General features: G+C 37.7%; 1 protein-coding gene across 2 annotated transcripts in view; it reads right to left on the bottom strand.

Annotated features, from left to right (window-relative positions):
- Nucleotides 1–26156, bottom strand: part of SMAP1 (small ArfGAP 1) — a 150990-nt gene that overhangs the window by 9918 nt on the left and 114916 nt on the right. For both annotated transcript variants that reach the window (XM_090282648.1, XM_090282649.1), the window contains 2 exons: nucleotides 24355–24445; nucleotides 1639–1766 (listed from right to left, as the gene is read on the bottom strand). In XM_090282648.1, coding sequence (XP_090138774.1) covers nucleotides 1639–1766; nucleotides 24355–24445 — 219 coding nt within the window. The remainder of the gene's footprint in view (nucleotides 1–1638; nucleotides 1767–24354; nucleotides 24446–26156) is intronic.

Here is a 26156-nt window from a genome sequence, read left to right as displayed (position 1 = left end):
AGACAATTTTTTATCACGTGCATACCCAAACCTGCATAAATTCATAAGGTAATTAGTGTTAACTGAAACATCAGTAACAACACTTAGTTCCTCGATGTAATGGGGATGGGGGAGAAGGGACTCAGCCATAAAATAAAGTTCTTTTCTGCAAATAAACATTAATGCTGCAGACAATTTTGATAAAGATCCATTTAAGCTAATTATTCCTAAGAAATCCATGTGCTCAATTCTAGTGCTAATTATAATGACTATCATAACAATAACTATGTATAATAAAAATATATGTAATTAGTCTTCTCAGTAAGACATAACTTCTTTCGTACTAAAACTTTCCATCCAAATAATTCCCATTTGGTTCAGTTTTTCTAGAGAAAAGGATATATTTTACCTCAAAAATTATGCTGTTGAAACAAATTGGTTGTTTATTTGTAAAGCATAAATTTAAAATAGAATCTTAAAGTTTTATGCTTAAGAGTAACCCATATTCCTGAAAGTTCATATGTTCCACCGCAGAGAAAGACAAATACTGCATGACTACATGATATCACTTATATGTGTATTTAAAAAATAAATCAAAGAGAAACAGAATAGTGACAGTTGTGGGCGGGGGTAGAGGAAATACAGGGGGCTTGGTAAACTCTTTCCAGGTACAAATAAAAACACAGGGTATACACTTTAAGCTTGAGATGAATAAGGTCTGAGGACCTAAATAACAACATAACATGGTGACTACAATTGATTATTTCTATTGTATAACTAAAATTTGCCAAGAGAGTAGAACCTGTGTTCTCACACATCCCCAAAGTAAAAACATACAATGTATACATATATCAAATCATTGTTATACATTTAAAATATATTACAATTTTGTCAGTTACATCTCAATAAAGCTGAAATATATAGTATATAAAGTACTAAACAATTTATTATTTTAAAAAAAGGAATACAGGCCAAAAAAATTCCATGTAATAATCAGAAGGCAACTCAAAATTTCTTTACCATTAATACTTTTTAAAAATCCTGATCATTAATATTATCCTCTAAATCATTTTTAAAAATCACTAAAATAAAAAAGGTAAAGTAGGGTTTTAAGGCTAACTTAAAACAATTTATCTTTATAAAAAATATGGATACTGAATTACCTAGAATTTCTTATTCTCAGTTTTCCTGCAACCAGAAGTGAACACTGTCTTGAGGTGGCTCAACAGAGCATAAGAAAAGAACTACTGACCTCCAGTCTATAGTGACACACACCCAGTTTATAGACTCAGAGGGAAGTGACCTTGTTGATCTCAGGCAAGGCAGAAATAGTCTGAGTTTTCCTACTCTTTGATTGTAAACACTTTTTTCCCTAAAGCAGAAGTTATCAAATTTTAGGCAGCGAATATTTAGGCTTTGTGGGTCATATAGTATCTAACTATTCAACTTGTTTTTTAGTGTGGAAGCTGCCACAGATGATATGTAAATAAGTGCGAGTGGCTGTGTGCCAATAAAACTGTTTGCAAACAAGCTTCAGGCTTAGTTTGCCAACCCCTGGCTTTCAAATCAGTGACTGCTCAGAATTCTTTCAAAATTGAATTTTTGAAACTTTTCAGGAATTAAGCAGTGATTATGTAAAACCATATTCTTACCACGTACCTGAGCTGGGGACATGACAGTTGCAGGTAGGGGATTAGAAATCATTGGTCCAAAGATGTCCAGATCATCGCTCAGAGCTGGCACTGTGGCCGTGTTCCCATTGGTCACTGGTGCCTCGGCAGGGCCATCTGAGAAGAATATCAAGTCTTGTCTTAAAGTAAAATCTCTTAGTACTTGAAACATGGCATTATTTTTTAAATGCATATATGATTTAAAAAAAAAAACAGAAGAACAGGTCAAAAAGTTGACACTCTTCCTCAGAAAAAACCATTTCTAGTTTTCTTTATTCTTCCAGAAATAACTTTTACCCATCATATTTTATACTCATTCTGTATACTGAAATAGAATATATGTGTGCATATTTACGTACACACACCCATTCTAGGTATATATCCACAACCCTTTTTTAACAAATGGTATCATACTACTCACATTATTCTGTATCCTGATGCTTCCTTATGTGCTGGGCACTGTTCTGAGTACTTTGCATATATTAACTCATTTAATCCTCCAAACCTCATGAGATACACACACACTACTTTTGAGTTTATTGGCTAACCTGGGATCTGATTCCACGTCCTTACAACACCTCTTCAGAAATGCGTGTATGTGTGGGAGACCGGACTGTATGGTATTGGAAACTGTGACCACTCTTTGAGCCGGGACCGTCCCACGGGCCCATATGTCTTAAGGACAAGCTGGTTGGCATGCTCCCGTTCCTGCACAACCGTTCCCACACTCCAGAAGGTCTTAGGAATAAAGATAAGAATGCAATGTGCTCTTTGAAACTAGTAAAGCCTGTTCTGCTTTGTGTAACTCCTACTCTCTATCAATGGAATGTCTAACTCCAAGAGTGTAGTCTAAACTTTTGCAATGTACTCTGGCCCTAAAAGTCTGAACCGCTTATTACTATGTTGATTCATATTTCTCTTTGTCCTTCCTAATGATAGTTGGGAGGGGGGCTGCCTCCTGAAGTCACGTATTTCTGCATGTTGCCAACCTAATAAAAACTCAGACCTAAAGAAGGTTCAACAATGTCCTCCACCGAGAGGCACTCCCCTTCTCTTTTCTCAGACATTTCGCCTCTGAGTCAGTCATTTCATCTGCGTCAGGGATCTGCGGGACAGGTACCCCGCATGTGTGTGTCTTGGATATCACTTCATATCACGAATACCTACCCTAGAAATAAATGTTGATGATTTGAAACATTGAATTTTAAAGTTACTATAAAGAAAAACAACTGGATAGAAAGAAAGCAAACATACACTATGTAAACTGATCCTACATGAAGTATCCATAAAACTCTGAAATAAACCCTTTCATTATTCAAGGACAGCCACTTCCACGGTGGCAGTACCAAGCCACCGAGCTGTACTGGGAAAGGAACTCGGATGGGGTGCCCACACCCTGTATCAGCTTCCTACTCCCCCTATCATTCAGAAAACGTTTTTAAATATCTCGTTTTTACATCAGTGCAGAATTTACAAAGTGTAAGGGAGTGGGGTGAGATGAAACCTGCGAGCATTGTATTCCAGGATGTGGACCATCTCCCACAGGTCAGTGTTTGTGGCCACAACCAAGTAACAGTCCAGAGCATCACAACTCCAATCTCCAGGACTTATATCCCAATCGAGCTTCTGTTTTAATAATTTACAATCTCATTTGATCTTTCTTTGATATATCATACACTTGTCAAAAGGCAAATCTTTTAAAAGTTCTTCCATATTGAGTGAGATGCCTTGCATAGAACAGGTATGTAAATATTTGACAAAAGTAATGGAAGGCTGATCACATACTGGGTATTTCTTCCTCAATCCACAGAAACCTACAAGTTCCTTCTCTTTCTTAAAGTAGAAATACAGAAATTGGTATCTTAATTTCCCTGTTTGAAGTTTCAGGGAATCACAGATTATTAATTTCAATGAATAAATTGCCACAAAGTATTTTATACTACTTAGTTGATAAAAGAGTGTGTGAAACCCCCAAAAGGTTGGTTTGAAAGAGATAAACTGCAAATATTTCTCAGTCATTTTCAATGATATGACATTACCAGAATCATGTTATGTATTACACATATATCTAGCACTATGGACAAGTGAAAGGTGAAGCAATAAAGCAATGCATAAATTATTACTAATTTACAACATAGAATTTTAAGCTAAGACACAACTGTAACATAAAAGCATTCAAATGACTCATACATGAAAATAATTTGTTTTCATTTCTAACCCTTTTCAAATGGAAACATTCATTTTGAAGTTAGGCCTCTTGAAGATCTATTTTGTTTTCCAGTCCATTCCACATTCCACCTACATGATGTTTATAGTATATAGTACATCATCTAAATATAATCCAGAAATAAAATGTTTTAAAAGGACAAGGTATTCTAGATTAAAAACACAACAAAAGAAACATCTTTGTGGTATTACATCAGCTCAGTAAATAAACGCAATCCAACGACAGGTAAGCCAGTGGCGCTTTAACCCATAAACTTAAGAGTGGGGGACAGGGAAACATCTACATCAGAGACATGTTTGATTCAATACAGAAAACATGACTATACATATTAGATATCTGCAATTTCAACCCACAAACAAAAGCACATGTCCTCCCCAGAACAAAGTACAGCCAAGGAGAACAAAGTAAAAAAAAGGCAAAGCTAACAATTTAATAAGAAATAAGTAATTATTTCTGGTTTTACAGTTAAATTCCTTTGCCTTTCCAAGTAATAATGTCAGGTAGGATAGATAGCAAATCAGGGCAGGGAGGAGGGAGCCACGTCTCACCACTGACTCAGCGGCCCTGGGCCTGGTCTGATAACATTGCCAGGTGTTCCAACATCACACGGGAGAAGGAAAGTCCTTGGAATTCTGTGTGTCCTTTCCACTACCTGGGAAAGAAAGCCTTTGAAACTGTGCTTTCATCCCAAGGCCTGAAAGGCAGGAAAGGGTCCATAGGGCCCAAAGGAAGAAACCCATAAAGTAATCTTGGTTAAATGCCTACCTGTGGTCACTATCTGTTTTACGAGGGAATCCCTAGTGCTGACAGAAAGACCCCATAAATGACTTTGGGTAACTGCCCCAACTTTAATTTACTGCCTCCTGTCACATATTCTGTTTTACAACAAGATGAACAAATAGTGTCTGGAGCAAGATAAGGATTCGGGCTAACAGACCCCACCCATACCTACATTTGGGCAGTAACATCTCCCCGGGGAAAGCTGGCACCACCTTTACCCCTCAATCAATAAGGAACTCCCTCACCCCCATCCCGCCAACTGTGTAAGTCCTCAGAACAAAGGACTCGCTCTCTTGGCTCTCTGGCCACCCAGCCTCAGGCCACCCCAGCACACTTCTGCCTCCTGGGCCTTTGGCTGCCCCTACCCTGCTTTGCTTATGCCTTTCTCTCCCACCTTAGCTAGGCCTTTTCTCTTCATGAAAGTGGATCACCAATAAACCCTGCATGAACACTAACAGACTAGCTGATCTGTAATTCTTTACTGTGTTGGCAAGAAGAACCAAATTTCTGGGAGTTTCTCCTGTAACAATAACAAGCACTAACAATTAGGATAAATTTATGGAAAAATCCTTAAACATGAGAAAACACTACTACTAACTTTTTCCTTTGGCGAATTAAAAAAATACTATCAACTGATTTTTACCACAGGCCATGTCAATCTAGTCAAAACAGCAATGAGCCAAGGATGCACTGTGTGAGGGTCGGGAGGTTAGTCTAACACAGAAAATGATCTCTTCTTAATACTTTGTACTATACATCTTCCAAAGACTGTAAGTCTCTTCTAAGTAGTACGTCAACTCCACTAAGAATATTAACTTATTTATACTTTCAAATATAAACCCGATCTAGTAGTACATTATCTAATCTGCACAACAACACAGAGCACTTCACTTGGTTTTTGAAGTTGTATTTTACCCTTCGCATCCTTAGGATCACACACGTAACTAGTAAAAATGACAGCCAACACTTGTGTTTGTTTTGTACAAAGCTTAATAAAATACAAATACACACAAAGACATATCCATTTGTTTGATCTCTAAAACAATGCTATGAGACAGTACTATCCTCATTTACAGATGGAAAAAAGTTAAACTTGTCTAGTGTGACAGAACTGGAGCAAAGCTTTAGGTTATAGTCTTACTCAATTTTTACTCTAAAAGAAACACATTCTTGTAAAAGATAAAAACCATGCAAAAATGAGTAAGACTTCCCTACCATGAATGATAGTGATGGCTGCACAATGTGAATGCAGTTAACATCACTAAACTGTACTCTTAAAACTGGTCAAAGTCTTAAATTTTATGCGTATTTCACCACAAAAGAGTCCCTTGCCATGCATTTTCTATGCTTATATACATGGGCTTATAAACATGCTTAAAATAACGTGTACATAACAATATAAACGAGTTTTCTTTAAATAAAATTGTGTATGTGTGGGTGGGGGTGAATTGCATTCTATGATATTGTACAGACCTGTTCAATATGTGATTTATTCAATCCTTCACTACTGGGCATTTAGGTAGTTTACAGACTTTCATCATTACAAAAACGGAACAGTAAACATCCATAGTTCTTAACATAAAGCCCACACAGCTCACTTCCTTCCCTGCAAGGTAACATGACTTCTGTTTCTACAATTGCACTGTAAACAGCTCCATTTCCACATTCCATTAAAAAAAGTTTTTTTTTTTTTAACTGGAAAGGCATTCTGCACAAACAAAATTGGGCTCTCTTTGCAACTACCTCCACAATTAGTGGAACTGCGATTAAAGTTGACTCACAATATAAGTCCATGGAACTTCGGACACCTTTAGAATGAGACAGGAGCATCTATCTGCTGAGGGACAGCAATTGTTGTGGCAAGGTTGCCACCATTTTCAAGTGATTGGAGAAAATTTTCTCTTAGCTCCAAATACATAAGGTAAGAACTTTCTTCCCGGCCTGACTAAGATGTCCTTCTCGCCAGCCTTGTGGTGGACACAGGTGACTCCCCTCTGCTCTCACATCTACAACATACTTGTCCTGGGTTCTCTACCCCATTCTTTTGCCCATATGATCCCCTACATGACAGATTTCACCCTCATAAATTTTCCTTGTTACCACAAAAGTCATGCAGTCACAGAATTGTTGAAAAACAAACCTTTAACCTGAATGAAAACTTCCCAGCCTTGAAAAATCAGTAAATACAAGTTCCCAATGGGTTTTCCTAACAGATTTCAATGTCTGCTAATTTGACTCACTACATTTGGCTTGCTAAGCACATTCTTTAAAAAAGATTCTTTTAACTCATTTTAAAGTTGTGCTTTTAATTTTCAGTATGTAAAAAGGACAGTTAAACACTGGGCAGGTGGCTCATTTGTTTGGAGCATCATCCCATACACCTAAGGGTCACGGGTTCAATTCCCAGTCAGGGCACATACCTAGGTTACAGATTCAATTTCAGTTGAAGCATGTACAGGAGGCAACCAATTGATGTTGTTCTATCACATCAATGTTTCTCTCTCCCTCCCTCCCTCCCTCCCTCCTTTCCTCTCTCTCTAAAATATGGTCAGGTGAGGAATTAAAAAAAAGAAAAACTTACAAAGGACAGTTACAGACTAGTTATCATTATCATCATTATAAATATCATGTGTTCTGGATGTTTTTATAGAATGTTTATATGTTATGATTTTGTGTCCATGATATATGGAAAGGGCATCTCTTTCTACTATCTCTAGTTACAGAAACCAGGGTGCAGAGATTAAAACACCTGCTCCAAGTCACTTCCCTCGTTCAGTAGCAAAAACTTGCACTAGAACAGTCTTCTGACCTCTAGACTAGTGAGTACTCGTTTCCTTAAACTACATTTCATCAAGTCATGTATTTACAACTGAACCTAATCGAAAAGAAATCACTTAGAAGTCTAAAAATAAAAAGGAACTTTTAAATGGTTTATAATTGTTTACACTAAGTTAAGAGAAGCAGTGATGGAAACCATTCAAATCCATTCAGCACCATACTCACAGTTTCCCACCGTCTCCCCACTCCACTCTCCTCCTACCAAGCCCAGTAATCTTCTCACCTTTCTAGTGAGGGATACAGGTGGATGTGGGCATCACTGAGCTAACTGGGCTGAGGGAACCAAAAATAGACAAGCATGCACACCCAAACGGAAACCTCCAGGGTGGTGGAAACTCAGACCGATCCATACAATGGCTGCTAAGAGAGAATGGATGCCTGTGCAAACAGGGACAATTCACCAGACCTGCACCTTGGGGTGGGCACTGTGCTCCTTGTTCAGCTCCACACTGGTGGAAGGAGTGGCCAGCAGCAGGAGGCAGCAACCCCTTTTAATCAGTATGCAGAAAGAGTAGCTGGTGGACAATAAAAATAATGGGAGACCTAGACTACAAGAAAAGCCTAAGGCAAATGGAAGTTTAGCTAGGACAACATCATAAAGAACAATAATGAAGCACAAAGGACCCCTTAAAAAAAGGCAATGAGTAAACAGAAGAAATTAGGACTGTGCCATAAAATGAAGAAGGAATTTCAATCTTAAACACAAGGCATCACACCTAGTTAGTTGCTTGTGTGGGTAACCATTTTCTTTCTATGTTACCTTAAGGTTTCGTACTAGTGTTTTATCTGAGAACTGAGTTGGTAGATGACTTTTAAACTGCATACATAATAGAAATTTATAAGAAAAGGTTAAAATGTTTTGAGTTAAAGAAAAAAGTTGTTAAAAGCAGTACTGCATCTCACATGAACACGCAGCATGCCCAGAATGCATTTACTGGCCTATTTCACATCGTGATGTTGATGGATGCTTTAAAAGAAGGTAACATTTCAAATAGGACTGAGTCATGAAGGCCAGCTACACTGAGAAATCCTCAATATGGTGAGTGAGACTGTTGATTCTATTAACTATGGCTATCCCAGAACTCAACTGATACCGATAATCCAAATGAGTGAAGGTAAACTAAGTATTTACAATGATATTTAGTGGCTTCTTGTTCCATTCCAAGTTCCTTTGGATACTTTATAAACTATCGGGAAATAATTTAACTCTCTGCATTTTAATAACACACTTTTAACACTAATATTTTTATTTTTTCTATTGCCAGGTACTCTGATCAGATATAAAGCATCTCAGGTTAATCATCACATCACCTCAATGAGAGAGTATTTTCACAATAAGCCTAAAATTTTAACAGAAGTCTGGTGTTGCACCTGAAAACGCACCTGCTATAACCAGTTTGAGAAGCTTTTCCTGGTGCCCCCAAGCACAAACAGGGTTAAAATAAGCAGTTCCCCTACTTCCCTGTGAAAGGGCCTTGAAGGTCGAGCTGACTTTATTACCCACTGCAGCCACTAGACCTGGCTCCACTTCCAATGTCAGCCACATCACCCACATCTGATCAGTCAGGCCTACTTTCTCTCCCTCCTAAAGGCCAGAGGCTGCATGCAAAGTGATGGCCTTCCCAAGTGCTTTTATATTTTCATTTTTAGTTTTTAATGGCATCTGAAGACACTCAGACCAACAGGCATGCCTCAGTGTGCTCCAAGCCTCTGAACTACACATCAACCATGTTTGTTCCCAGAGTCACCATCCCCTCCCTCCATCTTCCCACCAGGAGGAGATAGTGCAGCTTAATTTAATGTTGGCACAAAGCAAATGCTCAGTAAGTGATCAACTGAAATACTTTCCAAACACAGATTATGAGAGGTTTGCTTCGTGACTACAGAGCCATGGTGGAAACAGGTCAGGTGATCCTACTTCTGTTCTGAGAAAAAGTGAAATAATGACACTACTGAAAAGTACCAGTGATCTGGTTACAAAAATCTCTTTTTGTCCCTGCTAACCAACATCTCATTTAGCCCTACCTGATCCTTCCTCCTTGAAAATCTCCTCCCTTTGAGTCTAGGGCCACAGTCCCCTGTGGCCAAAGCCACTGCTACTCCTATCCTGGCTGGCTGCTCCTCCTCCTCCACTTTCACAGCCACAGATTCCACAAGACTGTTCAGCTACAATATTACAACTGCTTCCTTCCTGACTGGAAACCCCTCCATGGTCTCTCCAGGTCACCAGTGACAATGAGGTGGGAATTATCTTTCTAAATCAGAAATGTATCCTCCAGAGTAACTCTGTCACAGCACAACAGGCAACTGCCCAGGCATGGGTCAGTTCCTCTACCAGCCGCTGGTGGGCCAGAGAACATCTTACCCTCCTTTCCTACAGATGTTCCATGTGTGCTATCAGAGCACCTGACCAGTACTCCGAAGCTGTCTGCTCAGTCAGAGGCAGATGGGTTTTAAGTCATAAGCTGCTTTACAAAGGTAAGGCACCAAGGGCTGTATTTTTCTGGGAAGTTGCTTATCTTTTCCAACTGTTATTCAATTCACTCTAAAGGTGACCTCCATAACACATTAGATTTTACTTGAAATAAGTTTGCACAGTACCAAAAAAAAAAAAAAAAAAAAAAATCTCATTTGTTCCTCCCTCTGACTTAGCAGCAGCAAGAAAATTAAATTTTGAATTGAAAATATAATTTAAATTGGGAATTTTATTATTATTCCAGGTTTCAAACTGAATTCTCATAACCAATTCTCTTGTGGAATCCCATCTCTTCCCTCAGTAATAATTCTGTCTTCTAGTTTCCAGATTACAACCTCATTCCACACTTGCAAACAAAGCTGCATTTTCTGGTATTTACTAGAGTTCCATGAACTCTGCTGGGACTCAATAAATATTAATTGAATTCATCCTTTACTTGAATGTCAGAGGCATTAGCTGGTCATAATCTATTTGCACAAATAATAAAAAATGTCAAATAGCAACATGAAATTTTATGTATTGCTAATCTAGTTTAAGGCAGATAAGAATATGGTAAGGAAATGGATGTTATGTTTTTCATTACCATTTTTGACTGAGCATGAGCATTCAGCTTTGAATATACCCTTGCTACAATGAAAACTGCCAAGTCTAATTCTTAATCGGTAAATACTGAGGCATCATCCTATGATACAATGAATTTCAAGTGGAAACAGTGATAATTTAAAAAGGCTGCTTCTATGAAATGCAGTGATGCTCTCTTTAATGGCAAAAATCTGTCTCCTTAAAGCTTTATAAATTTTCATGTTACTCAAAGGACCCTTTTTATTTTCTACTCCTGAAACCATTTAAAGTGTTTTCTTTAATAAAAATATTACTTGGAATTCCTTTATATTAAAACATAACTTGCTTTATAAATGAAATAAACTTTCATGTATTACTTTGTAAATTCAAACCACAGATGTCCATTTGAAGCATATTAAAATTTTCAAGCTATAGACTGTTTTCAAATGCTTTAAAAATATATAGGGACCTGAGAGTTAAGGAGAACTATTTGTTTTTATTCGTAATTACTCTTTTTAATGTTAAATAGGCAGTATTTAAGCTAACTGGCAAAATGACTGAAGTGGTCTTAAAAGATAGACTAACCTCTACCTGTTTATGACTCCCATTCTGAGCCTCTCCTGTAATGTGGCCAGCTTTGAAGAGGGGCTGCTGGTACGAGTGGGCGCACCTCTGCTGGGCAGTGGAGCCCAGAGCTAGCCAGCCATCTCTCAAGAGACACACCAATTTGCAGCTGCTGCCCTATCTTAGGCTGAGTTGTTTAAGGAGTAAACTTTGTAGAACTCATTGTTTTTTATTTTTATTTTATTTTATTTATTTATTTATTTTAATTTTATTTTTTGGTTATTCAATTACAGTTATCCCATTTTTCCCCCATTGCTCCCCCCTCCCAGCCCATCCCTTCTCCCACAATTGTATCCCTCCCCGTTGTCCATGTCCATGAGTCATTCATATACGTTCCTTGACCTGACCCTTCCCTTACTTATCCCCCTTCTCTCCCTCCCCCCTCCTGACTACTATTCTAGTCTTTGCCTCTTTAGTTCGTTTGTTTGTGTTGTTCATTAGTTTCCTGTATTGGGTGATATCATATGGTATTTTGCTTTCTTTGCCTGGCTTATTTCACTAAGCATAATTCTCTCTAGTTCCATCCATGTTGTTGCAAATGGCAGGAGTTCCTTCTTTCTTTCTGCTACATACATATATGAATTTAAATAAATATATAAATATCAAATATTTCAGTACCATTTTATAGCTTCAAAAGACAGGAAATATATAAATATGAAATACAAAATCGTATAACAGAAATTTCTCTGTAAATGTTTAACATAGGTGACAGACTAGATTTCATTGAGGCTGCCCAATAGCCTATTTATTAGGCAGCTACAAATCCTCCACAGGCTAAAGACCATGTTTTACGACCATGGTTTCCATGCCCTGGTTAACTCTTACTGATCTCCTCTGACCCAAGGTTCAGGTATATTCTCATCCCCGTACTGCATGCAAGTCACCGTGTCAGGTATTTCATGTTTATTTATTCATGTATTCCGGCCATCGACCACAGAGGGATTCTTACTTCCATTTCCCAAATAAGACGTTAGAGCCCAAGACAAAATATAGGTACTGCCTCTAAATCCAGTGCTTTTATGACACAAAGCTGCCAGCTATCTGTTTGACAAACGGGCCCAATATCTGTTCTATGTGGCACAATGTCACCTGGTAGTCTCAGGAGTTTTATTTTCATCACAACTCAACAAAGTGTAATAGTTAAGAACATGGGCCTGACTCTGTAATCTACTAGCTGTGTGACTTTGGGCAACTTAATCTCATTGTGCCTCAGTTTCTTCATCTGTAAAATGGAAATAATCATAGTTCACCAACCTCGGGGCTCCTGCAAAGATCTGATAAATAAAATACCTGTAAGCACTCAAAACAGTGCCTGGCACATAGTAAGTACTATCCAAGTGTTCCCAAAGTAACAAGATAATCATGTGCAATGCACCTGTTCCAGCTGCCAAAGCCCCACGTGGTACTTATTGATGGCAAAGCCTACCCCCATTCTAGAGGTTAAGTATAGTTTCCCTAGCCTCATTACAACTAGAATGAGGTCATATAATCCAATTCAGGTCAGAGGGACCCTGAGAACTGTGCTGGGGAATTTTGTGGGAAAAGTTCTCTTTCCCAAGAAAAGAAACTATACCTGCCACTTGATGACCAAGAGGGGACAAATCTAAAGATAAAGCCAGTGCTGTGCTGAGGGTGGCAGAACGGAAGAAGGCAAGAGAAGTGTGGCTCTGAACCTCACTGTTCCAACACTGCACAGCCCTCCTGGAGCCACCAGACCTCCAGATTTCCCATTTAGTGTCTTAAACATAAGACACTTTCAGGCAATCAGAAGCCTTGCCCACAGGTCATTTTTCACTCCTTTAAGCCCCTAAATATGCCCTCTTTGCTGTCCTACCCATCAGAGGTCCTGTGCTATTTCAGCATTACTAACAAGTACTCGCTCCTAAAGTCTGGGATATCGAGATCCTGCCCCATCCCCACACATTTCTGGTGCTAGTAAGTATGTGCCTATTTAGCCAGTTCTTACAGCAATACCTACATTTTCTCTTTTCCACAGGTGTGATTACCAAAAATAAAACCAGTTCCTAAGACATCCTTTTTGAAAGGGTGGCAACAGTTTGTAATAGCTCACTAAACACTCTTCTGAGCAGGGACAATACACAATTTTATCAGGTTTTAAACCATATCTGAAAAACAAACTATAAAATTACTTTGGATACTTGTGCTAGAATATTCCTTCTCTTTACCCCTCCCCCTAGAAAGCAGGGTGTACACACACACATACACAAATACCCTCCTGGGTTGGTTAGTGTATAACTCACAAGACACTGGCGGTTATCCAGGGCCACTGCTGGTAAGGCAGGCGTTCTTTTAGCGCATTTCCAAATTTGCTGTATTTTACAGCATATAGACTTTGAGAAATAGAAATTTCCCTGCAGGAATTTTCTGTTTTAAGATAAGGAGAGCCCTTTTTACTGGTATTTTATCCTTTAGTTACTGTCCAGAAAAATCTTTTTGAAAGAAAAAAATTTAGACAAAAATGAGTAATGGAGTCATCTCTCTCATTATATAAAACTGGAGTATACATTACTAGGTAATTAAGTAGGTTATATACTGATACCTATATATAATTAGCATTGTCAATCCATCTTAATTTGGCCAATGTGATAAGTTTTATCTCCTGAAATACCAGAATGAATGAAAAACTTTAAAACTCCCCAAACTGTATATTCCTTGAACTTGTCCATTAAAAAAACGGAGGGAACCCTTATATACTCCTTTACAGGCATACCCTGAAGATATTGCTGGATAAGTTCCAGACCACCACAATAAAGCACCTGTTGCAATAAATCGAGTCGCACTAAGTTTTTTGTTTTCTAGTGCATGTAAAAGTTGTTGACACTATACTGGAGCCTATTAGGTATGCAAAAGCAGTGTGTCTAAAAAACAATTTATATATCTTAATTTAAAAATATTTTATTGCTAAAAATTGCTAACCATCATCTGAGCTTTCATCAAGTCCACCTTTTTGCTGGTAGAGGGTCTTGCCTCAATGTTGATGGCTGCTGACTGATCAGAGTGGTGTTTGCAGCAATTTCTTATAATAAGACAACAATGAAGTTTTCACATCAATTAACTCTTCTTTTCAAAAATTATTTCTCTGTAGCATGTGATGCTGCTTGAAAGCATTTTACCCACAGAACTTCTTTCAAAATTGGGCTCAGGGTTGGGGCAGAGCACCAACCATAAGGAACAACTTTTCAGGACAAGCTAAATTGACGTTCAAGGGCAAGGCTCCTGGCTTCAAGTTCAAGATGGTGAAGTAGGAAGATCCTGAGCTCACGTCCTCTCGAGACCAGCCTCATTTGGCACTAGTGCACAGCAGTGTGTCTGCAATAGTGTAGCTGGGCCCTGCAGCCAGCCACATTGAAGGCTTGCCCTGCAGAGCAATGAGTCTGCAGTAGTTGTGGACAGGCCTCACAGCCAGAGTATCCATATAAGTTGTGGCCCAGCCACAACAGGAGGCCACACTAGTCCACCCTCTGGAGCACTTGGCTCTGGTGATAAGGAGGACACCTTTTAAATAAGGGCCCCACAGGACACCTTCTAAATAAGGCCACTTTTTCAAGACAAGGAGATTTAGCTAACCTAACACATAGAAACAAACAGGCAAAATGAGAACAGAAAAGAATGTGTTAAAAAAAGACAATACCCCAGAAAAAGAACTAAATGAAACTGAGGTAAGCTGTCTACTAGATGAAGAGTTCAAAGTAATAGTCATAACAATGCTCATCCAACTCTCCAGACAAATGGGTAAACTCAGTGAGAACTTCAAGAGTTAAAAATTATAAAAAAGGACTTATCAAAACTGAAGAATATAACGACTGAAATGAAAAAAAAATTACACTGGAGGGAATCAACAGCAGATCATATGACACAGAAGAATGGATCAGTAATCAGGAAGACAGGATAGTGGAAATCACCCAAATAGAAGATCAAAAAGAAATAAATAAATAAAAAGAATGAGGGTAGCGTAAGTGACCTTTGGGACAACATCAAGTGTACTAACATTCAAATCAAAGGGGTCCGAGAGGGAGAAGAGAGAGAGAATGGGACAGAAAACCTATTTGAAAAAACAATGGCTGAATACTCCCCAAACCTGGAGAAGGAAACAGACACCCAAGTCCAGGAAGCACAGAGTCCCAAACAAGATGGACCCAAAGAGATTCACATTAAGACATTATAATTAAGTTGCTAGAAGTTAAAGATAAAAGAAGAATCTTAAAAGCAGCAGGAGAAAAACAACTAGTTACTTAAAGGATATGCCCATGAGACATCAGGTGACTTCTCTACACAAACTTTGCAGGCCAGAAGGGAGTGGCATGATATAATCAACATGATGAAAGGGAAAAACCTATAAACAAAAATACTCTACCCAGCAAGGTTATAATTCAGAATTGAAGGAGAGATCTAGATTTTTCTCAGACAAGCAAAAGCTAAAGGAGTTCATCACCACTAAACTGTCATTACAAGAAATGTTAAAGGGAATTATTTAAGTGAAAAAGAAAAGGCCAAAACTAGAAATAAGAAAATAATATGAAAAAAATTTCACTGCTAAAGGCAAAAATATATAAGTATAGAGAGTAGACCAACCACTTATAAATCAGGTATGAAAACAATTAAAATGTCAATAAGTACATACCTATCAATAATTAAATGGAAATTGACTGAGTCCTCCATTGAAAAAAGATAGGATAAAAAAACAAGACCCCTACATATACTGCCTACAGGAGACTCCAAGTTGAAAGACACACGGAGACTGAAAGTAAAGGGATATATTTCATGAAAACAGAAATAAAAAAGAAACCAGAATAACAATACTTATATCAGACAAAATAAACTTTAGAACAAAGGCTATATAACAAGAGACAAAGAAGGACCCAACAATTCCACTTCTGTGGGTTTATGTGAAGAAAATGAAACATTAATTTAAAAAGATACATGCACCTCCATGTTCACTGAAGCATTTTTTTACAATAGCCAAGTTACTGAGGCAACCTGATGTTCATTAATAGATGAATGGATAAAGAAGTGGGTATATATGTATATGTACACACATACACAAATACACACAGACTAGAATATTACTCAGCCATGAAAAAGAATGAAATCTTGCCACTTGTGACAACATGGAGAGACGTAGAGGGTATTATGCTAAGTGTAATAAGTCAGAGAAAGACAAATATTGCATTATTTTACTTATGTATGGGATCTAAAAACTAAAAAAACAAACAAAGCAAACAGACTAACAGATACAAAAAAACTGATAATTGCCAGAGGGTTGGGCCATGTGGGTATGAGCAAAAAGGTTAAGGGTATTAAGAGTTACAAACTTAACAGTTATAAAATAAGTCATGGGATGTAAAGCATAGGAAATACCAATAATAATACAATAACTGTAGAGTGACAGATGGATTGTGGACATTTTTGTGGTGATCACTTTGTAAGGTATATAAATGTGAAATCTTACTATTATTATACACATGAAATTAATATAATATTGTATGTCAACTGTAATTTAATTCAAAAGAGCTTAACATTCCACAGTAAAAATCAGACATGAAAAAATATTTTGGGTCAACCCTTTCAAACCCTATCACTACTATATCAACTAAGTTTATAGCATGTTCACCAGGAATAGATTCCATCTCAAGAAACCACTTCCTGTATTCATCCATAGGAGCAACTCTTCATCCATTCAAGTGTTATCATCAGATTGCAGCCTTTCAGTCAGCCTGGCTCCACTAATTCTAGTTCTCTTGCTATTTGCACCATATCTGCAGTATTTCCTCTACTGAGTACTTGAACCCCTCCAAGTCATCCATAAGGGCTAGAATCAACTTCTTCCACACTCCTGTTCATACTGATATTTAAACCCCTTCCCATGAAAATGAATCCTTTCCAGAAGGTTTTCAATTTACTGTGCCCAGATCTATCAGAGGAATCGCTATCTATGGTGGCTGTAAACCTTATAAAATATTTCTTAAATACTAAGACTTGAATGTTAAAATTACTGCTTGCTCCATGTACTGCAGATGGGTGTTGTTTTAGCAGGCATGAAAACATTAATCTCACTGTGCATTTCCATTGGAGCTCTTGTATGACCAGGGGCACTGCCAATAAGTAGTAATATTTTGAAAGGAATCTTTTTTTCTGAGCAGTAGGTCTCAACAGTGGGCTTAAAATATTCAGCCAACCATGTTGTAAACGGGTGTGCTGTCATCCAGGCTTCGCTGTTCCATCTATAGGGCACAGGCAGAGTAGCGTTCGCATCATTCTTAATGGCACTAGAATTTTCAGACTGGCAAATGAGCACTGGCTTCAAATTAAAGTCACCAGATTCATTAGCCCATACCAAGACAGTCAGCCTATCCTTTGAAGCTTTGAAGCCAAGCACTCACTGACTTCTCTCTAGCTATGAACGTCTTAGATGGCATCTTCTTTCAGTATAAAAGGCTGTTTCGTCTACAGTGAAAACATGTTGTTTAGTGTGGCCATCCTCATTCATTACATCTTAGCTTGATCTTCTGGATGACTTGCTGCAGCTTCTACATCAGCACTGCTGCTTTACCTTGCACTTATGGAGATGACATTTTTCTTAAACTTCATGAATCCTCTCCTAGCTTCAGACTTCTCTGCAGTGTTCTCACCTCACATAGCCGTCACAGAATTAACCCTTTGAGTGCCATGCATAATTTGAAATTTGGATCATGAGAAAAAATTATATCAATATATAAACTGACGTACAAAAAAAGAGAACAAAACATAAAATACTGATTATTCCATTGTTATTTACAACTATAGGCATCAAAGAAAGTGTTGCTGGGAGCGATGCTGGCACTTTTGGGAAAATTTGTCAGCCTCGCTCACAGTGATGTTGGCACTCAAAAGGGTTAAGAGAATTAAGACCTTGTTCTAGATTAGGCTCTGGCTTAAGGGAATGTTGTGGCTGCTTTGATCTCCTATCCAGACCACTAAAACTTTTTCCTTATCAGCAATAAGGATGTTTTGCTTTCCTATCATTCATGTGTTCCTTGAAGCAGCACCATAATTCCCTTCAAGAACCTTTCCTTTGCATTCACAACTAGGCTAACTGGTCCAAGAGGCCTAGCTTTTGGCATGTCTTGGCTTTTGACATGCCTTCCTCACTAAGCTTAATCACTTCTAGCTTTTGATTTAAAGTGAGAGATGCATGCCTCTTCCTTTTGCTTCAACACTTAAGAGGCCAATGTAGGGTTATTAATTGGCCTAATTTGAATATTGTTGTGTCTCAGGGAATAGGAAGGCCCTGGAAAAGAGAAAGAGATGGGGGATGGCCTGTTGGTGGAGTAGTCAAAACACACAACATTTATGGATTAAGTTCACCATCTTATATGGGCATGGTTTGTAGAGGCCCAAAATAATTACAATAACATCACTGATCACTGATCACCATTACAAATGCTGTTATAAAAATGGTATCAATAGACTTGATCGGTGCAAGGTTGCCACAAATCTTCGACCGGTAAAAAAAAAAAAAAAAAAAAAAAAAAGCAAAAAAAAACCCCCAAAAAACAAAACAACCCACCAATATCTGAGAAGCACAATAAAAGGAGGAATACCTGTACATAGTTCAGTATTTAAAATAATACACAATGTATTCAGATATGTTCAGGCAGAAATTTCCCTAGATTGAAGTAAGCATAAGAACAGACAACTGTACTTATGCAATGACTATACTCTGAGCTAGCTTTTCATTACCAAGATTATAGTTGGTTCTTTGTGAGGTGCCTTCGGAGCACTGAAAGGATGTGATCCTCTCTGATAGCTTCCTTGGTCCACCCAGGCACACGTTCCCCTCTGTGCCTGACAGAAAGAACCACTGGTCAAGGCCTCCTGATGTGGCCAGGCTGCTTTGCAGTACACTTGCAGTGCACGCTGGCAGCAAGACAGAAACCCCATAGGACGGCTTTCCACCTTTAGTGAAAGATTGAACTGAAACCTGTAATGTCACGTTTCACACCAGCAATTTATAATTTTTTTCAAGACTTACATTTAGAGCATACACTCATCCTTTAAGATTTTATTCTCAGACAGGATCTTCTATCAAAAAAAAAAAAAAAATACTGCTGAATGAAAGTATCATTAGTCTGGGGGATAGTCCTAACCAATTGCTAAGCAGCCTGCCAGTTTTTAAGCATGTAAAGACTAAGTAATAACCAACAAAGAATGAATACTAGCCTAACAGAATAATTTCCACCCCTAGAATAACTATACAGGTAGAAGACATGGAAAGCACCGCCCTTTTGCTTGAACACTTAAGAGGTCAGTGGAGGCCCTCAAAGCTTTCAATTCCCTTCTAACTTAGGAGGTACATATTCAAGTCAAGATGTGTCTGTGTCTGTGTCTGGAGTTTGATTTGAGTCTAGAGCATTCAGCGATTGTTCAGTTTGCCCTTAGTCAAGAGGGGCCCTGAGATCTTAGGTTATATCCAAGGCTAGAGGGTAGGTAATAATAAAGTGTCTGACCCCACTTCTAGTATTAGAGTAAAGCACTGCATCAGTAGTCTTTCTACGAGCTTTAAACAGAAATTAATACCTAAATATGAAGTAGTTCTTGAAGGAATAATCAGGAACATAAAGCAGAGGTCAGCAAACTACAGCCCATAAAGTTTATTGGAACACAGCCATAATCATTTGTGTATGTATTTATTTATGTCTAATCCATAATCATTTATTTATGTATTTGTTTATTATGTCTACTTGCATACAATGGGAGAATTGAATAATTACAACAGAGACCATATGGTCTACAAAACCAAAATATCTGGCCCTTTTCAGAAAAACAATGCTGATCCTTGCTAAAAAAAAGATACAGAGGACATTTATCTTTATCCTTGGGATGAAGAAAGTAGGTTTAGCTTGAGTCACCAGGTTGGAGAAAAGACCTTGGTCTCACCAAAGTCTCATTTAAAGGGAAGATTGAATTACAGTTATGTGCCTCTTAACAAAGGAAAATGTGTTGTTAGGTGATTTCATTATTGTGCAAACATCACAGAGTGGATTTATGTAAACCTAGGTGGTATAGCATACTACTATAATTGCATGTGCTAGACTTTTATAACTGGCAATGCAGTAGGTTCGTTTATACCACAAACACGTGAGCAATGCATTGTGTTAAGACATTATCAAGGCTATGCTGTCACTAGACAATAGGAATTTTTCAGCTCCATTATAATCCTATGGAACCCTGTTGTACATGTGGTCTGTCGTCAACCAAAAAGTCATGCGGTACACGACTATACTAAAAAATGATCTTAACTATTACCTTATTATGAGACTATTCAAAGTGAATTAAACTTAACTATGTAGGGGTTTTCTCTGCATTTTCTGAAAATGTTTTAATTTAATGCCTGTTCTGGTCTCATTCATATGGGGACATGCTGTCATTTTTGCATGAGCATAAATCATACTGCTCCTTACTCCTCACCATGTTTCCATTTACAGGGGGAAACAGGAGTCCCATTAGAGGAAGGGGGCATGCTTAAGACTAAAAAAACAGTCTGCTGCCCAAGGCAGAACCACTGTGTTTTGAGCTGAAAGGGTCCTTCGATTCTCTGTGGTCTCCTAGGCGCTCATGAACTTATCAAATCTCATGTTTAACAGCACTTTTAAAAATGTCTGAAAATATTTTTAAAAATAATTTAGGCTATTGATAAACTGCATGAGTGAGGAGCTGTATGTGCTCTGGGTAAAACACTCCCAGTTTCCTATGGCTACAACTCCATCAGCAAGATATCCCTCTTTCTGACCCCACCTCCTACCCTTCCAACCCTTGGAACTCTTCCAGTGTATAATCTAGAGCTGCCAGTCACCAGGAAAATCCTCATCTATCCTTAACCCCTTCTTCAAACATTCCCTTCACCTTCATATCCTAAATGAACATATACATTCTCCCCTGAAGACAATGTTTCCTTTAGTTCTCCCATTATCTAAGAGAGAGCTGTCTCAGGAGACACACAGACCCTGAGTGAAAGAAAGAAATGCTAACTGATGCAAGCCACTGAGATTTTGGAGTTGTCTGCTATGCAGCATGGGCAGCAATAGCTGATTATCACAGAAACTGATACCAGAAGAGGAGGGTGAGCGAGCTGCCATCACCAAACCCTGAAGTGGTACCGACTTCGAGATTAAGGAGGCAAGGAAACATTTATTTCTATAAGGCAGGAAACATATCAAATGAAGTTCTAGCAGAGATACCTTAGTTGACCTCCCCAAGACTTGAGAGTAAGATAATGTTTATTGACAGAATATGAGCTCTAGGGGGTTCTTTGCTACACAACTTATTCCAGAAACAGCTGAATATCTAAGGCCAGTCACAATCCATTTTCCACTGGATCCCATCCCCCCCCACCTCTTTGCCATTCAAGACACTGCTATAGCAATTTTTCTTGTTCAAAATCATCAGATTTGCCTGTTCTACAGATTTATTCACAAAGATAAATATCCTATAATGTCAAGTGGTCAGCAAATCCTATTGGCACTATCTTTAAAATAGATCCAAAGCCCTGGTTGCTGTGGCTCAGTGGACTGAGCGTCTGCCTGCGAGCCAAATGTCACTGGTTCGATTCTCAGTCAGGACACATGTCTAGGTTGCATGTCAGGTCCCCAGTTGGGGGCCTGAGTGAGAGGCAACCACACAGTGATGTTTCTCTCCCTCTCTTTCTCCTTTCCCCTCTCTCTAAAAATAAAATAAACAAATAAATAAAATAGATCCAGAACTTGATTACTCCTTATAATGCCCAAAGCCAGTGCCTACTCTAAGCCATCCTCATCTCTCACTTCTACTCTTGTAATAGTTTCCTTATTGGTCTCCCTGATTCCAAACTTGCCCTGCTACATTCTAATCCTAACATGGTAGCTACAATACTTCAAAAACTGAAGTCATATCATGCACTTCTTCGCTCAGACCCCTCCTATATACTGCCAAGACACTCAGAGTTAAAGCCAAAGTCACAACAATCTATCTGCCTCTCTCCTCACCCCTTACTTCTCTCCACTGTCACTCCCCTTCCCCAGAGTACTCCCCTCTAGCCACATTGTCACCCACTGCTGGTCCTTGCACACATCAAGTAAGCTGCTACTGCAGAGCCTTTCCATTTGCTGTTCTTTCTACTGAGAATGTTCTTACACCACATATCCAGATATCCACAGCTTCTCCAGGTCTCTGCTCCAATGATATCTCAATGAACACCCCATCCTTAATCCTATTTAAAATTAAAACCACTCATTTTTGTTTTCTTCTATCTATAGACTTAATATATATGACCTATGACATAATTTACTTAACTGTTTATTCACTGTCTCTTCAAATAGAATGAAAACTCCGAAAGCTCAGATTTTTATCTGTTTTCTTTCATAGCTATCTCCCTCATTCCTACAATGGTTCCTGTACACATAAAAGACACTGGACAAATATTTGCTGATTCAGTGAACTGGTGTGTAGGAAAAGTCAGGTCTGGTTTATATCTTACATTTCTAAGTTATAAACTAATAAACCAAGCACTCAATTGGAAAGAAAATGCTGCAATAAAAACAAAGATGCAGTAGTTTCAGTAAGATTTTTTTTCTTAATTTTGTATTAAGGCTTTTTTCTTTTCTCTCATTTATAGCAAAGGAAATAAAATACAGAAATTATGAGGACTAGAATTCAACATATTTAGAGCCCTGGATTGAAGCTCTATTTTCAAAATTACAGTTTTTAAATATTTCTAGTTCACTACTTAGTTTGCTGCCAGAGAAGATTTTTAACCCCAGGGTGTATATTTACATGTTATACCAGCTTCCTAAGAAATGAATAAAACATTCAACTGTAATTCTTCAAATAGAAAACAATTTACTCGGTAAGAACTAAGATCAAGAAAAGAAGTATATAAAGTTCAACTCTCCCCTTTAGCTATCTTTCATTCTTTTCCTTTAATTGTTAATCTTTCTCCAACTAAAAAAAAAATTTTATTAATTATTGCTCAAAGGTTCAGATATTACTAAAAATAACCATTTATCAAGCTGTTCTAGAAGAAAGAAAATGTAAAACGAGCTGACAATATTGGTAGATAAGCACAGTACGAGCAATTCTTAAATGAAAGCCTGTTTACTTACCAAGGAGACAACACATACCTATCAGCCATGAAAATAATATGACATTAAATTAAAATGAGTGTTATTATCATCAGGTACAGTATTCCCTCACTTATTATGGGTATTATGTTCTAGAGCCCCCCGCAAAGTAGGAACCTTACATTTATTCTACACTCTTACATCTGTGTAACTTTAACAACATACATATACAGTACTGCAAAATCCCGCAATATAGCAAAAAATCCGCGATAAATAATTAAATATATTTTTTAAAATCCCGTGATACAGTGAGGCCGCAATAAGTGAACTGCGATATAGGGAGGGACTACTGTATATAAAATGAACCTACCTAAAAGATATAAGAATACAGCATGTTGCTTCAGTTAACCAAAATTAAATTTTCTTTAAACCAGCATAGTTTTTTTAGATTGCATTGTGACATCTGCCACGTCAGCACTCATTTTATTATTTCTTTCTTTTTTTTATTGTTGTTCTATTACAGTTGTTCCATCTTTCCCCCATTGCTCTCCCCTGCTCCCCCACAGTCAATCCCCACCCAGTTGTCCATGTCCATGGGTCATTTACATTAGTTCCTTGACTAGACCCTTCCCCTTCTTTCCTCCCTCCTCCCCCTCTATCCTCCCCTCTGGTCACTGTAAACCAGCATATTTTACAATAAGGCTACCCCAGAAATATTTTGCCAAGGGATACCCCCACCCCAACCCCTACACACACACAGACAAAATTAGACAGACACACAGAGTCAGAAAGAGAATGAATCTACTCTTTAAATGTTGAAATGTCACAGTCTACCAAGCCTTTGAAGATTACTTTGATATATTTTCTTTCCCCAAGGAACTCATTACAGTACTTGGATTTCAGTGAAGACAGTGCTGACAGAGACTAGCTCCCTTATTAAAGACTTCCTTTTTTGTAGGAACTCAGCAAAGTAATCATACCATTTTCAAATTCATTTAGCAGGTATCTTTCAGCATACTGCCAATAAAGCCATTATATTTATTTGAAGTAAAGGTTTCAATTGTTTTATAACTCTAATGGTGACTTAAGCTTTTTATTACTTACCAAGTCCTAAAAGATCAACAGTGGGCTCTGCAGCTTTTTTAGGGCTGGTGGCTTTTTTAGGCTCTAATTGCTGATCTTCTTTCTTCTGCAGCTTTAAAGTAATAATCAGATTTATTAATTTTTCTTAAACTAATCAAGCCTTTAAAGCCCTAATTACACATAATTTTGATCGAGTTAGTGTAATGAAGCCTAAAACATTTATTATTGTATAAAAAACAAGTAAACATGATTACTGAGTTCACAATGACAGATCTTACATATTAGGACCTCAATATAGTGAATATGTAAATTTAATCTTAATGCAATTGTTCTTAACCATTTAATTCATTTATATGAAATTACACTGTTAAGAACTATATTTAATTTATTTGTTAGCTACTGTTATTGTGAGCCTGTTAACAGAGGTCAGGCAGGCCTTGAAGTTTTTACAAGCACAGTTTATTCCCCGCACCCACATTGCTGACACGTAAAACAAAACTGCACCAAGAAAAACCTAATGAAATGTTAGTTGATAATGTTTTCCCCAAGTCTACACAATCAGTTACATTTTAAATATAGTATTCTTCTAGTTTTCAGGAGCCCAAGTCACAGTTACACATTCCAAACCATCTTTTTCTTTCTCATTCAGACAAAAAATGCTGTATTAAAAAAGGATTTAAAGCAACAACCACCACCACCACATCTGCCCAGACCAACATGTGTCAGTTGGTTGGACGTCATCCCCCATTGGGCAAAAGGTCACTGGTTCGCTTCCAGTCAAGGCATATGCCTAGGTTGCAGGTTCAGTCCCTAGTTGGGGCACATGTGAGAGGCGGCAGCCCAATAAGTATTTCTCTCTCGCGTTGACGTTTCTCTCCCTTCCTTTTTCCCTCCCCTCCCCTCTCCCTAAAAATAAAAATAAATTTTAAAATGTTAAAAAAAAAAAAAAGTCCAAATCTACAGGCTTTTCAACTCAAAAGCTTACCAGAAAATAAAATATTCATTCACTCATTCCTTTCTCAGGTCATTCTTAGAGATCACTTATTTTATAACTACTTAAAGAATTCATAAGTTAATTTTTTAAGCTATACAGATATATAATTTCTAAGAAAATATATCAACACTTGTTTTTAATCACTGTCTCCCTCAGAATTATTTTTTAACCAATTAACCTATCATTACAGATATCGATTCTTTAATAATCTTCTGAATATAAAATTATCAGCCTGTAACTATAATAATTTCACATTCATTTACTTTTCAACCTCCAGTATAGATAAGATTTACCTTGCTCAGCTAAATAATTTTAAAGAAAGCACAGTTTATAGTAAAAAAGTAATTCTTTTTGAATGGATATAAAAATTACTAGACCTTTCTGCCCGACCCCTTTTAAAAAACTGGACTACCTATGTTACTACCATAAACACTCAAATCTGGAAAAGAATCTGAGGATGAAGTGGACATAAGCACACAAACTTCAAAAACTCCTGAGCAGGATCCACACAAGCATGTCAAATACTTAAAGCACTGAAAGAAAAAACCCACAAAACACAGAATTTCGTATTATGTGAAATTATCTTTCAAAGTGAAGGAGAAATAAAGACTTACTCAGGCAAACAAAAATTTAAGGGAATCAGTTATTAGTAGAACTGCCTTGCAAGAAATGTTAAAAGAAGTTCTTCAGAGTGAAGGAAAATGATACAGGTCAGAAACTGAGAACTAAAGAAAGGAAGTGTAAAAACAGAAAACTATAAACATCTGAGATTTTAATATTACTAATTATAATTTAGCTTTCTTCTCTTTTTCTCTACTATGCTCAGAAG

The sequence above is a fragment of the Furipterus horrens genome, unplaced genomic scaffold (genome assembly GCF_987537825.1).
Source record: "Furipterus horrens unplaced genomic scaffold, mFurHor1.1.pri manual_scaffold_6, whole genome shotgun sequence".
In the NCBI taxonomy this organism is placed as follows: Eukaryota; Metazoa; Chordata; class Mammalia; order Chiroptera; family Furipteridae; genus Furipterus; species Furipterus horrens.
The sequence above is the reverse complement of the archived record's forward strand: the minus strand, read 5'-3'. Positions and strand labels throughout refer to the sequence as shown.